Consider the following 15,765-nt stretch of genomic DNA (forward strand, 5'->3'; position numbering starts at 1 on the left):
ATAAAGAGCAGCATAAATTCTAATGAAAAAAAGGAAAGATGAGGAATGAGCAACTTATAGGGAGACACCTGCACCCCCACTGAGGGAGGAGGGTGTGAGTTCAAGGCAACCTTACCTCCACCTGTAAAACAGGGAAGGGAGCAAATGCATTACTTCTAGATAACTCAGTGCTAGGATATGTCAATGAGTTTCTAACACCATCTTGCTTTTCCTGTTAATAGGAAAACTCAAAAGTTTAGGCCAACAGAGTCTTTTTATTACTCCACAACAAGCTTGAAATAAGGAACTGTACTGTAAGCAAAGTGGCCACACTTGTAATCCCTGCTGCACCAGAGGTCAAGGCCTGCCACACTCACTACATTATGAAACCATGCCTAAGAACAAGTCTCTGTTCTGTGCTACTGCAAGTCAAGGTCAGGTCCATGTGTAACAGACCAGCACTCTGCAGACTTCACCTCCAGTCCTGAAGAAACAGTTAACACAGCCAGGCATGCTGGTGCCCAGCACTCAGGAGGACAGGCGGGTAATCTCTGACTTTCAGACTAGCCAGGCGTACTTGGTGAGACCATCCAACCAATAAAAAGAACCATAACCATAACCATATTATGTTAAAGATTTCCACTGTACACTTCCAGGAAAGAAAGAAAAACAAACCCTCAACTTTAGGCACAGGATAAAGGAAGTATATACAGACAAGATGTAGAATATATATGATTTTAAAAAGAAAAAACAAACCCAACAAAAAACCCCCAAGAATTTGGGGGTTGAGGCGTTAGCTCAGTGGTTAAGAGCTGCTCTTGTAGAGGAGGTTCGATTCCTAGCGCCCACAAGGCAGCCCACAGCCAAGGGAAGCTAGGAGTGGTGGTGTGCACCTTTAATTCCAGCCCTCGGGAGGCAGAGGACATCTGGGAGGCAGAAGTCATCTTGGTCTGTGTAGCAAGTTCCAAGCCAGGTGGAGCTACAGGGCTAGATTTTGAGACTATCTCAAAAAGAAAAAGAAAAGAAAGGTTGTCAAGGATTCAAAGAAACTGGAACTTTTGTGCTCTGTCATATCAAAGTAGTTGGTAGCTGGCAATATGGCTCAGCGAAAAAAAACTGTTGGGCATCTAGCCTGAAGGCCTGAGTTCAATCCCTGGGACCCACATGGTAGGGGAGAGAACTGACTCCTAAAAGTTGTCCTCTGACTTCCAGACGCCATGGCACATGTGTGCAAACCAGGGGAACTAACACCTTTTCCTGACCTCTGTAGATACAAATGCACATAGTGTATATCCATAATGCAGACAAAACCCTATACATATAAAATAATAATATTAAAAACAACAAAAGTTTGGTGTGTGTGGTGCTGTATTCTCTTAATCCCAGCTCTTGGTTGGATGGGATGGAAAGTTAGTAGTTTGGAGGCAAGCCCGAGCAACATGAAGGAACCCTTTCTAAAATAAGAGAAGACAGGGCAAGACAAGAACGGAAAGAAGTAAAAAGGAATGGTCCCTTTTTTTGTTTCTCTGCAGCATTCATTCCAAAATCAAAAGGATATGGTGTTTGTTGAATGTCACAATTGGGACAACAACATGCTCCGCCTTTATGACTTCCAGGTAGGTCTGAGACAAGAAGCCCACACTCATGGTATCTCCATTTTTGGTAAAAACCATTGCATCTCTGCCTAGTCGCATAGACCCTGACTTGAAGCCATTCCCGTATAGTCCAACTGGGACATGACCATTCACGGTGACTTTGTCACTGAAGCCAAAGCTAAAAAGAAAGAGTAAACAATAAACATTCGTATTCTTTCATTTTTAAAAATTCAGTATTAAAATGTAATAAATTTAATAAGTGTAGTACCAAGTAATAAGCCTGGTTAAAATGGTGACTCCACCCATCCTGGGAATGTGGTCTTGGGCACATTACTGTGACCTCCCTTGATGTCTTTTCCCATCTCTGAAAGGAATGCATTTCAGGCACTTCCACCAGCTCAGCACCTGGATGTCTGGCTAAATGTCTGAGTTATTACTCGAGGTATACATGAGTACCATTTCCTCTGGATGCGAGCAATTCTCATGTTCTGCACAAGGCTGTGTGGCATGTAATGATGTGCTTAATTTGACTATTTGGCAGCACAAGAAACATTTAGGAGACAACTGAAAGCTTCTGCATCTAGATTCTCCCTCTGCTCTACTGTATACTTCAGAACCCATTGCAGACACACCTGACTTGTTTATGCATCTTCAGTCTCTCGGTCTCTTTAAACTCCATCTCCAAAGTAAACTCCATTAGAAACACAAGTTACGCCTAATTTATACCCAGTAAAAATAGCTATTATACAATTCCAAAGCAACGCTGGCATTTGAGGTAAGGCAAATGTGGAGAGATGGGGAAGGGGTGCTGAGTTATGGGGTGGGGATCTGAAATGGAACACATATCTAGTTGTAGAGAATAACAGGGGACCTGACCACACTGTAGGCATAGCATTTCATGCTTTACAGACACAGCTTAAGGCTATGAAATGGTATTTTGCATGACACATGACAATTTTCATGACAGAAGCCACTGCTGCCCAAACTGTAGCCCACTGTTACCTTAGCATTTTATGTAACTTGTCTGCTGTCATCCCGTTGCCGTTGTCAGTGAATGTCAAGCATATATGGTCACTAATCACTGTCTTATCAATCCAGATCTGTTTAGCATTCACATCAGGATCATAAGCATTATCTGGAAGACAGACAGGACAGACAGGGTTTTGAGAAATTCTGAGTCTGCACTTTAAAGATGCTGTCATTAAAACAATGTGTAACAAGCAACAGTACAACATTATCACTTCCAATATGTGTCAGGATTTCCTCAAGTTTGAAATCACGAGACTAAACTGCCTTTATTGACTGCATCCCCTGAGCTTTCTCCAGGCCCTTTGTCTCCTAGGGAGAAGACTGCTACCCACCACAGGCGAGTGTGAGCCCCACTACTCACAAAGGTGGCACAGAAGCTAAATAACACCTAATAAAGAAAAGAGAAGGCAGTGTCACTTTCTCTGAGCTATACACAGATGGACGACTCGCCTACCAATACCCATCTCAGAAAGCCTTGTCAGGCCCTTCCAGCTTTACGACTCACTCTATTCCTGCACACTTCTCACTTAACACTGCCAACATCTTTGTTTAGACATTCATTTCTCTCCAAACAGGCATAAAAATATATTAAAAAATGAAAAAATTGGGGTTGGGGATTTAGCTCATTGGTAGAGCGCTTGCCTAGCAAGCGCAAGGCCCTGGGTTCGGTCCCAGCTCCGAAAAAAAAAGAAAAAAGAAAAAAAAAATGAAATAATTTTAACTGTTATCAGTAGTAAAATCAATTTGTGACTTATTCAAGATCCTCCTGAATAGACCTTAATTGAAATATACTTTGAAATATTTATTAGAAATAAATTAAGAGGGCTGCAGAGATGACTCAGGGGTTAAGAGCACTGGCTCCTCTTTCAAAGGCCATGAGTTCAATTCCCAGCAACCACATGGTGGTTCACAGGGGTTGGGGATTTAGCTCAGTGGTAGGCCCTGGGTTTGGTCCCCAGCTCAAAAAAACAAAAACAAAAACAAAAAAAAAACCAAAAAACAAAAAACAAACTACTATTAATAACACACATGGTGGTTCACAACCATCTGTAATGGGATCTGATGCCCTCTTCCGGTGTGTCAAGGACAGAGTGGTCATATACATAAAATAAATACATACATAAATAAAATTGTAAACTAACTTACAGTTAATCTTTTGCAACTATTTCAGGAAAGATAAAAAGTATTTCATTAAAAACTTAAAGTTGGGGATGCAGAGATGGCTCAGAGGTTAAGAGCACTGACTGCTCTTCCAGAGGTCCTGAGTTCAATTCCCAGCAACCACATGGTCGCTCACAACCATCTGTAATGAGATCTGATGCCCTTTCCTGGTGTGTCTGAAGACAGCTGCAGTGTATTTGTATATAATAAATAAATAAATCTTAAACAAAACAAAACAAAACTAAAAAACCCTTAATTTGGAGGCAAGAGAGAAGGCTTGGTGGTCAAGAGAATTGGATGCTCTTCCAGAGGACACGGGTACAATTACCAGCATCTACACGGCAGTTCATAACTGTGTGCAACTCCAGTTCCAGAGTATCCAACACCTTCTCAGAGACATACATGCAAGCCAAACAGTGCACATAAAATAAAAACAAACCAATATTTTAAAAAAGAGACTTATTGGTAATATCATAAAGGAAACCACTGTTTGGCATGGGAATATCTGTTCGGCTGCCATCAAACACAAAGAAATATGAAAATACTTTTAGGGTCATAGCACACCCATTGTAGATTTGGGAGAAGAAAAATTAAAATCACCCGAATGTTTGTTAGTTCTGACTTTACAAGAACCTAATGTGCCAAAAAAAGTTCCTGCAAGTCAGGTGTGGTGGCTCACCCTGCAGCCCCAGCACTAGAGAAGCTGAGGACGAAGGCTTACTGTGGGTTCCAGGCCAGCCTAGGCTAGAGGGAGACCCTTCCTTAATAAACAAAAACTCAGAAGGTCCCTGCTCTCATATCTAAGGACCTTCCTTTGATAAAGATCCCACCTTAAAGCTGGACTTTGATCCCAGCTCTCAGGAGGCAGAGGCAGGCAGATCTCTGAGTTTAGCCTGGTCTATCTAAACAGTGAGTTCTAAGACATCCAGGGCTACACAGAAACCCTGCCTCAAAAAACTAATAAGACTCATTCTAAAATAAAATTTCCCCTTTTGGGCTGGAGAGATGGCTCAGAGGTTATGAACACTGGCTGCTTTTCCAGAGGTCTTGAGTTCAATTCCCAGCAACCACATGGGAAGAGATTTGGCGCCATCTTCTGGCCTATAAGCATACATGCAGGCAGAACATTGTAGATCTTAAAAAAAAAAAAAAAATCCCCCTTTAAAATAAATAACTAAATTTAAAAAAAAAAAAATCTTGCTCATATAATTTCCTAAGAAGACAACCATGACCTCATGATACCAATCTGAACGCAACTTACATATTGTCATGCTCATTAGATAATTACAGTATGTATATTCCTGGACCTCATCATTCCCTTAGAGGAAACAAGAACGATCATACATTTAATAACACCTGGAAGGTGAAACCACTCTGTCTGTTACACATAGTACTGTGAAGTGTAATCCTTATCTTTTACTTAAATAGGAATACAAATGCTTTCATCATAAGTGCTATGTCAGCTTAGCCAATTAAGTACTAAAAGCAATGAAACACTTGGGTAATACAGGGAAGACTGAGGAGTAACTCACCTGATACCAACTTAAACATCTGTCTAAGTAAGCCTTTACACTAATGTTACTCAGGATACATTCTGAAAAAGCATAATTGCACTTTATTTTTCGGAAGTCAACTAAAATTGCAATTAAGAGATAGCATATGAAACAACAATTTACATACCTATTAATTCAGCGACTGCACTGAAGGGCCAAGTATGACTAGTAGAATTTGTATGTAAAAACTTCGGGCAAAGCTGAAACAAACCAACAATTCATAAAATTTAATTCAGCCTTTAATTATAAACACAAGACCCAATAAAATCTGTGTCAAAGAATATTGACACAAAAAATAAAGTCTTCTTGCTTGCTCCAAGAAGATAAAACCTAGAAACTTCCTGGCAGATAAGGCTGGGGAAACAACACAATAGCTTTAAACCCTTGTCTCCTTATGTCCATAATGCCAGAGCTTACCTAGTTCCCAATTCCCTTGTAAAACCTGCTTTCATAACCCAATCAAGACCCTAAGGATCCACAAACACCATTTCCTAAATCTGTACTTTGAGACAAAAATCTTGCCAAGAAGGTCTTTGGTCATTAGTGTACTAATTAGGCCTAATAACCTTACTAGCTTTGCTGCTTCATCTGTAAGCTTCGCTGACTGCCTCCCAGACTAAATATTTGACACCTCAGTTGGTTTCATTATCTATTCCAACTTTATTACAGTCAAACAGTGGCCTGGTATACATCCATGACCTCGTCAAAGAATGTCAACTATTACTTCCAATAACAAATCAAGGTTTTTAAGTTTTCCAAGGTTTTAAAGTACATCTTTACTCTCAATTATAGGGTATAGAAGGAGAAGCCAATAGGAAACTTAATTTCTTAAACAATTTGGGGACATACATGCACACAAGTAATAGGTTAAACACTTTAAAAAAAAAAAAAAGACAGGGCCATGTATCCTACAATAGCCTTGAACTCCCCTTAAACTTCGGATGCTCTTGCCTTTACTTCCCCAATACAAGAGGCTGGGGATGTAGCTCAATAGGTAGAATGCCTGCCTGACACTCACAGAGCCCTGGGTTCACACCCAGCATTCTTTAGGACTGAGCATGGTGACTAAGAGCCTGTAACACCATCACGTGGAAAGTGGAGTTGGGACCCCAGATGAACAGTTGGAGATCTGACTAAAACAGAAAACGAATCAATCAAAGTCCAGGCAACCACAGAGATCAGCTCCCTACAGGAAGGAACACTCCTGTGCAAGCTGTGTACTCCAAGGACAACTAAGACAGGCAGACTCACAAGTCAGCCACATCACCACCACCACCAAAACCCAGTTAGACTTTAGAAGCAAAAAGGTTCATGACATTTGATTTGGAATTTCTTGAATATAACAAAAAGGGTATATAAATCAAACTATATCAAATTTTAGAATTATATGTAGAAGAATATTAATTCAGCAACATGGCTGCTCTAGCAAGGAATCACACCCAAAGATATGCAGCCAGAATGCAGCCATGCAGCCATGCGGAATGCAGACATGCCCTTGATTACAGTATGGGTATCCTTAGTACCCATCTTTAATCCGTAACAATGAGGTAAGGTTAGTTTGTAGAAGGAAGCAGCTATGTTTGAAAGTGGCAAGTGGCATCTAAGTAAGGAGCAAAGCGACAACAAGATCTGACAGAATGAATCAGAGATAGGATATTCTCACAGAAGAACAGCAGAGGGAGAAAGACTACATAAAGAGCAAGGAGAGTGAGAAAAAAGAGTGTGGTGTGGTGTGGTGTGGTGTGGTGTGGTGTGAGTGTATGGCAGTTTCACAGAAACAGTTCTACAGAGACAGGTTACAGAAAGAACAAGCTAGATAGATACACAGGTGAAGACAGAGTAAGCCAGAGAACAAGAAGGAACCAAAGATTAGGACAGATTGTCAAGGTTACTATGAGGCCAGGCATAGCAATTCAGTTAGAAGCCAACAGGAGCCGGATTAAATCAGTCAGCTTGTACACTGTGCAGAAGCTGTTAGCTTCCAGCCTAGACTTAGGGATAGTTAGAACAGAGAAGGAAACACCCAAGCCATGTATTCGCACAGCTTGGGTACAGCCCTCATCTCACCACTTCAGCTGAGGAAATAAAAGTGACATTTATAACTGTACATCTAAGGACACCAGCAACATAAAAACCAGCTCTCACCTCAAAGGGTTAAGAGACAGTTCATTCTAGAGTCAAATGTTCAAGAGTGGTAGTAGTTTGATAAATTATTTATAGAAGCAGAGCAAAGGAATACAAGTATCAGACCTTTGGGTACATCAGATGATGGGTAACAGTAAAGTTAGGAAAATGCTGTTTTCAGCCTCAGATGCTTTTGACAGCATTCCTTGACTCTTTGGTTGAATGAATGAAACATACAGGCCCATCTGTATACTTCAAATTTTCTACCCAATACTTGAAGACCTTAAGCCACAGGGGAGGGCAATAGTGGCTATTAAGGGGCCAAAGTTGCCCTAAGATAACTTGGCTCTGAACTCTGAATCCACATCACTGATGTCAACTGGCCTTTGCAGTCCCAGCTTCTTCTCAGGAAATCTCAGTCACAACACAGATGACAGTGAAAACCCTGAGGATGTACACTGGTGGCAGGGTACTTGTCCAAAAGGTACAAGCATCCTGGGTTTCATCTTCGCACCAAAGAAAAGCAAAAACTTAAAAAAAAAAAAAAAATCAACTTACAGAATCCAATAAAGCTTAAACCAGAGTTTGGTTCTCAGGGTCACACTGGTCAGTTTCTACAAAAGTATTTTTTTATTCTCCTGATGTAATTGTCGTCTCTGAGGCTCATTGCCTCCGTCTGCTAACCTAGGCCCAGTCCTGCAAGCTTTTTGCCTACAGACAATCTAATCCAGGTCTGCAATGTTCTCAGCCTGAGACTTACGGCTGAATAAACTCACCCTTCCTAGTTCTTTCTGAACTCTGGCTGGCTGGTTATCTCAGCTGTTCTAGCTCAAAACTCCTCTTCAAGATGACTCAAAACTGGCTTCTTTCTGTTTCTCACTGAATTGCCCTGTTGGCCTCAAAGCAACTCTAGCAATTTGTTCTAATCTTTTGGCTCTTTCTAATTCTCTGGCTCGTTCTGTCTTTATCTGTATCTAGCTTGCTCTCTCTTCAACCTGTCTCTGTAAAAACTCTTCAGAACTCAGAGATGATGAGTCCTGGGATTAAAGGCATAAGCCGTCAACTGACTGTAGCTCTAGCTCTAGGCAAAGCCATGGCCTTTTCTGGCTCCCACCAGGCATCGGTGCGGCGTGTACACGCACACACACACACACACACACACACACACACACACACACACACACACACACACACACACCTTTTAAAACAGTACAAACAGTCATAGGAAGCTAGGTGTGGTGGTACATGGCCTTAATTCCAGCACCTGGAGGGTAGAGAATCTCTGTGTCAGTCAGAGGCCATCTTGGTCTATGCAGCAATTTCCAGGCTAGGTGAGGCTATAGGGCAAAATATGAGACTGTCTCAAAAAAGAAAGCATCCAAAGAAATTAGAACTTTTGTGCTCAGTTGTACCAAAGTAGTTGGTAGCTGGCAATATGGCTCAGCAGGTAAAAATCAGCCAAGCATCTAGCCTGTAGGCCTGAGTTCAACCCCTGGGACCCACCTGGTAGGGGAGAGAACTGACTCCTCATCTGTTTTCTCATGGCACATGTGTGCATGCCTTCCACTCCCAAAGAAGTAAAAGAGAAAGTAAAGAAAAAGCAAAAGAAAAACCAAGAAAGTTGTCAGAACCAAAATAAAACAAGGTAAAGCCACAGAGGGACAGAGGATCCTTGAAAATACCTTCCAGGTAAAAGAAACCCCTGCAGAAGATTGCTAAAGCCGCAGCCTCACACAGAGACTAAAGCAGTTTACAGCATCCATGATCGGTCCAAAACCACATACATCATCCTTGAGCTGATGGTCCCCTATGGTCCATGCATCCAAGGACAACACCCATTACTTTAGCATGCGTGCCTTCCTTTGCTCCCCATGCCATGATGGCTACTGTATTCTGCTTGGGTCTCCCTGCTGGTGCAATCTGCTGTTCGGGAGAGCCACCCTGTATTAGTTAGGCTAACACTTGCTGGGAATGTAGCATGTACAGCTGCTATGGAACACAACATGAAGATTCCTCAAAAATTTAAAGCACAATTCTGTTATGGATAAGAGAATCACACTCCTTATTCACACTGGAACCTTGGGCACACATACAATTATTTATGTCAGGACTGAGGCCATGAGGGCAGGCTAAGTCTACATGCTAGTCACTCTGTGCCATGGCAGACATATCTGAGAATAAAAGAGAAGAAACCAACTCCAACAAAAATAAGTGAATGAAGTAGTATCAGGTGCACCTGTACCAGATAAATGCACAGGATCTGAGGGTGGGGAAAAGCTACCAAACAACAGGAAATGGTCCAAGCACTTAGAAATATAGAAGAAAATGAAAAATGTTTATTTAGCACTCTGCACTTCATGCTAGGATCTCAGACCTCCTAAATGATTCTAAAGTGTGTGTATAATAGCCTAGAGATGACACACTGAAGAGCATTGCCCTTCCATGTCCAAGGCCCTGGAACTCATTTTGTAGACCAGCAGGCTGGCCTTGAACTCATAGACATCCGCCTGATCCAACCTCCCAAGTGTTAAGATCCAAAGTGTGAGCCACCGCTGCCCAGCGCATCCTGTGGCTTTTGACAAATGCCAAGTTCACTCATATTCTAGGTCCTCTCCTCCTCCAAGCAGGGGATGGTTATAGGCAAACTGCACATGGTGTGGTCCAATAAAACTATGGAAACTAACATTTATTTCACACGTCCTAGAACTTTCTTTCAAACATTCCGAGTGCTCAATTTTAGGTCACAAATCGTACAAAAACAGGTGCCAGCTGGATCTGGTTCATAAGGTACAAGTTATCAAATACTCATGAACCAAAAGCTGACAGGTGGAAAAAAATTCTGCGGTTCCAAACAGCCAATATTTTCCAGAAAAGCCAAATTTGTCTTCTAAGTGTACTGGAGCCACAGCCAAGTATCACTGGACTTCATTAGTCCCAGCACACTACCTGGCAGCACTGCCAACCTAAAGGGACTCACTACGATATCGCCCAGCCTGCCTCTGCCTCCCGAATGCCGGCTTACAGGACGGGGCAGGCCAAGCTTTTCCACTGGTTTAGGGAGCCTTTTCCACTCCAGACCACATGCTCTACCACTGAGCTCTATGCCCAGTCCGCTTCATCAGGCTAGCCTTCAATTTGTGATCTTCCAGCCTCAGCCTCTCCAATAATTAGAACTATTAGAACTAGTTTGATACTAGTTCTAATACTAGCACCAGGCCCAGTATCAAATCAATCTTTTTGTGTTGGGTATGTGGGGCTGAACATGAATGTGAAGGCCAGAGGCTGACTTGAGTATCTTCCCCCTCCATCTCACTTGCCTTACTTTTTGAGCCAGGGTCTCTCACTGAGCCTAGAGCTCACTCATCTGTCTAGACTGGCTGGCTGAGTTAGGTCAAAGACACTTCACTAGGAATTGGGGATCTAAGCTCAGGTCTTCATGGTTTCACAGTGTATACTTTACCAAGCCATTTTCCTGGCCCTTCACTTCAATTCTGAAGAGTCAGAGATTGCAGTATGTAAGGAGAGAAAGGGTTGGACTCAGACATAGGACCAATTAAACATTAATTCACCCATTTCTCTGATCATGGCTCAGCTCAGGACTCTTTAGGCTATGGTGTATCTTTCTTATTTAGGAAAGGGCCATGAATTATGGTCTAAAGTGGCCAGGAATTCTTCATCCTTCTATCTCAGCTTTCTTAGTGCTGGGCTTATATGTCTGTGCAACTACGCCTTGTCACTTGGATGTGGCTTTTTAAAGAAATAGCATTTGTATTTTATTTTTGGTATTGGGGTAGCACCAAGGGCCTAGCACATGGTAAGTGTGTGCTATTACACTGGGATATATCCCTGACTCAAAATAGAGATTTCAAATACTTGGCAACAGGACCTGAGGCTAATTGTCATGAATGGAAGTTCTCTAAAGCTTCATCTGCACTGAGGATCCTGTATATGTTTGGCTAACCAGAACATTATGATTGAGAAACGGAATGTTGTAAGACAGCCAAAATTCTCTTGAGCTATCTTTAGTGCCCTCAAGTGCTGGGGTTGAACTTGGGCCCCACACATGGCGGCAGGTACTCTGCTACTGAATCACAGCCCAGTCCTTTTTCCTTTCTATTTTGAGACAAGTTGTCCAGGCTGGCCTTGAACTCACTCTTTAGCTCAGGCAGGCCTTGAATTTGTAGTCCTATTACCTCAGCCTCCAGAGTAGATGAAATTACAGCTGTGCCCACAGGCCTGGCTTTTAGTCCCTCTTCAGAGCTATTTACCATCACCTCTGTAACTGACCAAATCCTCTTTACTAGGTAAAACTCTCAATGCATTGTTAGGCCCAGCAGAGATCTGCCTGCTTTGCTACCTGATCCCTCCAGCCAATAATTTGGCAAATGTACTCATGTATGGATTTATTTTGTTGTATGATTTAGAAGCTTCAGTAAGACTGGGGAAATAGAAACATAAAGAACATTTGCCTGGCAAACAGGAAGCCCCTTGTTGGCTAACCCAAGACACACACTCATCACACCCCACCCCCATTACTCACAGTAATCTAAATCCCTGTCCTGGGACCTTAGTCACTCATAACTGACACAGAATAACTTCTATAATTTCCTTGGAATAAGAACTCTTTTGGTTCTAGAGTGGCAAGTGTTAAACTCTACCTAGATTCACCCAAACCTCACTGGGCTGAGCTGATGCTAAAACCCAGTGGAAAAAATAAAGTTACTCTCTTTTAACTACTGAACACCATTAAGTCAAACAAACTAATCACTTAACTAAAAGTCCTTGATTCAGAATATGTAAACAAGTTTCATAAGTCAGTACTATCCTCTCTCAAAAGAAAGGAAGAAAGAATGACTAAACTTGGGGGGAGGGCAGAGGAGGGGGAGGAGATGGGGGCTTATGGACAGAAAACCAGGAAAGGGAATAACATTTGAAATGTAAGTAAAGAAATATATCTAATAAGAAAAAAAAAGAAGAATGACTAAACTACAGGCTTTAGAGAGACAACTCAGTGCTAAGAGCACACATTGTTCTTACAGAGGACCAGAATTCAGTTCCTAGCACCCCATGGAGCAACTCACACCCAGCAGTAAGTTAAGGGATCTGAAGTCCTAATTTTCAGGTGCACATAAGACAAACAGGTGGTTAGCACGCACGTACACACACCACTCCTACACATAAACTAAATAAACGTAAGGGGAAAACTGTACTAACAGGCAATTTAAAACACAACATAAGGGGTTGGGGATTTAGCTCAGTGGTAGAGCGCTTGCCTAGGAAGCGCAAGGCCCTGGGTTCGGTCCCCAGCTCCGAAAAAAAAAAGACCAAAAAAAAACAAAAAAAAAACAAAAAAAAAAAAAAAACCCACAACATAAGGGGTTGGGGATTTAGCTCAGTGGTAGAGCGCTTGCCTAGGAAGCGCAAGGCCCTGGGTTCGGCCCCCAGCTCCAAAAGAAAAAAAGAACCAAAAAATAAAAAATAAATAAAATAAAACACAACATAACAGAAAATGTGAAAAATGTTCAACCTCACAAAAAGGCACAGGCAATAAAACTAGGTAGCACCTCATGCACACTTGGGGCTATCACATCCCCTATGAAGGACATCGCCTAAGGAATGGACGGAGACAGATGCATTCCTGAAGAGAACCTACGGGAGGTGCTTTAACCTCCGGAAATCCCTACCGCTCACCAATGAGATTATATAACACTGTAGTACCGCTTTTCTTCCCTTGAGACAGGACTTCCCCGTCCCCTAAAATGTCCTAGAATCTGCCTGCTTCGGTCACCCGAGCGCTGGGATTACCCGCCCGTGCCACCACAGCCATCCTTCAAACATCGACCTCCTCTACCGAGGAAGTACTTTCCCGGCTTAAGACCTCAGGGCCGGCGGAAAATAAAACTTGGCGGGAATCATCAGGTGAAGCCACGCCCACAATGTTTTGGACCTGAAAGTGTAAGTCGTTTTCTGTGACCACTCCCAGCTGATTCACAGGGGTTTGTCAGAATTGGACTCGGCCCAAAGCAGAGGCAGGGGCATGCCGAGCAAGCGAAGATGAAGGTCCTGGCCTCCGCGCCTCCTAGCCGGGGCCGACAGGGACCGACGCGTGCAGGAACCCCGCTACACCGCAGCCCACGTCGCCCCGGCGAGGCCCGACGGCTGCTCCTGGGACCGGCAGGTTGCGGAGGAGGGCGCGGCTCCCACAACAGCTGTCGGCGGCTGCAGAGCCGAAGAAAGGGAGGCCGCCCGAGGCGGGCTGGGGCCGCCGCACGGCCCGAGACGCAGGGAGCGCACGGACCGCGCATCACAGTCGCTTCTCTGAGTGGAGCGACATGGCGGCGGCCCCTCCGCCCTGCCGCGACCTCCCTGCGGGCGCGCCAGGCCCGCGAGTCGCAGCCGCCCACTACCACCCCACTCGCTGGCCCTCCCGCCCGCCCTCCTGGGACCCGGCCCGCTCCTCCCCTCGCGGCTGCTCACCGCGCTGAGGCGGATCCCGGTGGGTGGCTGCACCGCCATCTTGAGTAAGCTACAAAGCCAGGACCGGCCTCGGCCGCAGCCCGACTGGGAGGCTAGGAGTCCGCGACGGGTTCAAGGGCCCGCCCACTTCCGGGGCGGGGTCGACGCCACGAGGCCACACCCACTCATTTCCGCCTCGGGCAAAGCCGAATTGGGGTTACAGTCAGAGGCTTGCCCGAGCGGGCCTGACCTGCTGCGCGCGCAGGACCCTCAGGCGTAGGGCGCATGCGTGGGCGGGGCGGGTGCGAACTCGCGGCGAGTAGCTGCACTTTTGAGATTGAAGATTGGCGCGAAGGACGATGTTTGGGTAGAAGCTAGACAAACTCGGATGAGACTCGCACTGCAAAAGTATCATCCATGGATGCTAGTAATGACATTAGTAGAACCTTTCAAGACAAAATGAAGAAAATAATTACGTTTTGGATTTGCTTTTATCCGGGTAGTGGTAGCCCATGGACATGTTAATTCAGTGTGTGTCGAAGCCGGTAATGCAGTGAGTAGGATGTAGAAATTAGTCAAGAAAGGGATGCTAAATAGTACAAGAGAGAGTTGAAAGGTTTGCAAGAGTTTCTACTGTGGTTTTATTAAAGTCATTATTTGTAAAAGTTCAAGTAATACAGAAGCATAATGTTTACCCAGTTCAACTTATGCACAATTTAGTGTTCTTTATTATGGATCCGCTGCGTACTAAACACTGCAGTATGGGATCCTCTCCTTTTCCTACACTTCAACTGTGTTTCTCTTTGTATTTTAACTGTAGGCTTGCAAATACTTACATACTTTTAAATTAAGAAGATGTAAAATTAAGACCTGTGGTGTTCTGCAGTCCTCTTTGTTATATACAGTTGGACAAATGATATAAATCACCTAGAAGTGCTAGTTAGTATCTGTGATGCTCTGGGCTGCTTTCAAGACTGTGTTTTTTGGCGCAAAGTCTTTCATCGATGTTTATGGTGTTTGGCAAGGTAATGGTGCTAAGAGGCACAAGATAAGCAAAATAGGTGTCTACTATTGCAGAACGAGGGTGTCGAGACAGTTAAGCAGTGATGGCCTGTTAGTGAGCTGTGCAGTCAACCTAGAGAGTGTCAGCTGACCATTGTTAAAAGATTTCTCTGAGTCCCAACTTCATAAGTAGCTCAGGCTGTTCAAATTCTCAACTCCACTTGCAATAGCTTAGTCTAGAAACTTCCCTGTGGATTGGTCCAGAGGTTTGTTCCCATGGTGATTATAGATCTTGTCAAGTTGACAGGATTAACAAGCAAGTCAGACTTATCTTCCTATTCATCCGATTCTGGTTGTCTTTTGGGGAAAAGGGGCCCCTAGGGTGGGACAAATGCTTGCTCATCAGAGAAGAGGATGCCCCACAGATGCAGCTGAGGAAAGTCCATCTTGCCCATATTTTCTTGAGATTCACATAATCTCTTTGTTTTTCCTTTTGGGAGTCCCCTGTAACTCAGGCTGGTCTGCTTTGTAGTTGACATTGACCTTGAACTCCTGATCCCCCTACCTCTATCTCCTAACTCCTGGGATTATAGGTTTGAATCACCACACCTCCCCGCGATATTTTTGTGTTTACTGTGGTTAAAGACACATAAACTTCACCTTTTAAAGCTCAGATTAGGGGCATTCCATGTGTTCCCATAGTGGAGGTCAATGTAGCCATCCATCTTCTGCTCTCCCCTTTCAAGCCCCTGACAACTACCATTCAACTCCGCACGAATCTAAGTGAGATCATATAATGTTTAGTGACTAGTGGTAGGCCTTTTCTCTTCCTGGGCAAGGAGGATACAGGCCAGATTAAACCAGAT

The 15,765-nt window shown here is 43.7% G+C and overlaps 1 protein-coding gene across 2 annotated transcripts in view; it reads right to left on the reverse strand.

Annotated features, from left to right (window-relative positions):
• Morc3 (MORC family CW-type zinc finger 3) overlaps positions 1-14,120 on the reverse strand; it is a 42,926-nt gene extending 28,806 nt beyond the window's left edge. The window contains exons 1-4 of one of the 2 annotated variants that reach the window (XM_032900394.1): positions 13,919-14,120; positions 5,445-5,517; positions 2,577-2,709; positions 1,538-1,752 (exon numbers count right to left, since the gene is read on the reverse strand). In XM_032900394.1, coding sequence (XP_032756285.1) covers positions 1,538-1,752; positions 2,577-2,709; positions 5,445-5,517; positions 13,919-13,957 — 460 coding nt within the window. In that variant the 5' untranslated portion in view covers positions 13,958-14,120. The remainder of the gene's footprint in view (positions 1-1,537; positions 1,753-2,576; positions 2,710-5,444; positions 5,518-13,918) is intronic. The other variant, XM_032900395.1, reaches the window with a different exon arrangement.
• Between the last annotated feature and the right edge of the window lie 1,645 nt (positions 14,121-15,765).

This window comes from Rattus rattus, chromosome 4 (genome assembly GCF_011064425.1).
Source record: "Rattus rattus isolate New Zealand chromosome 4, Rrattus_CSIRO_v1, whole genome shotgun sequence".
Lineage (NCBI taxonomy): Eukaryota > Metazoa > Chordata > Mammalia > Rodentia > Muridae > Rattus > Rattus rattus.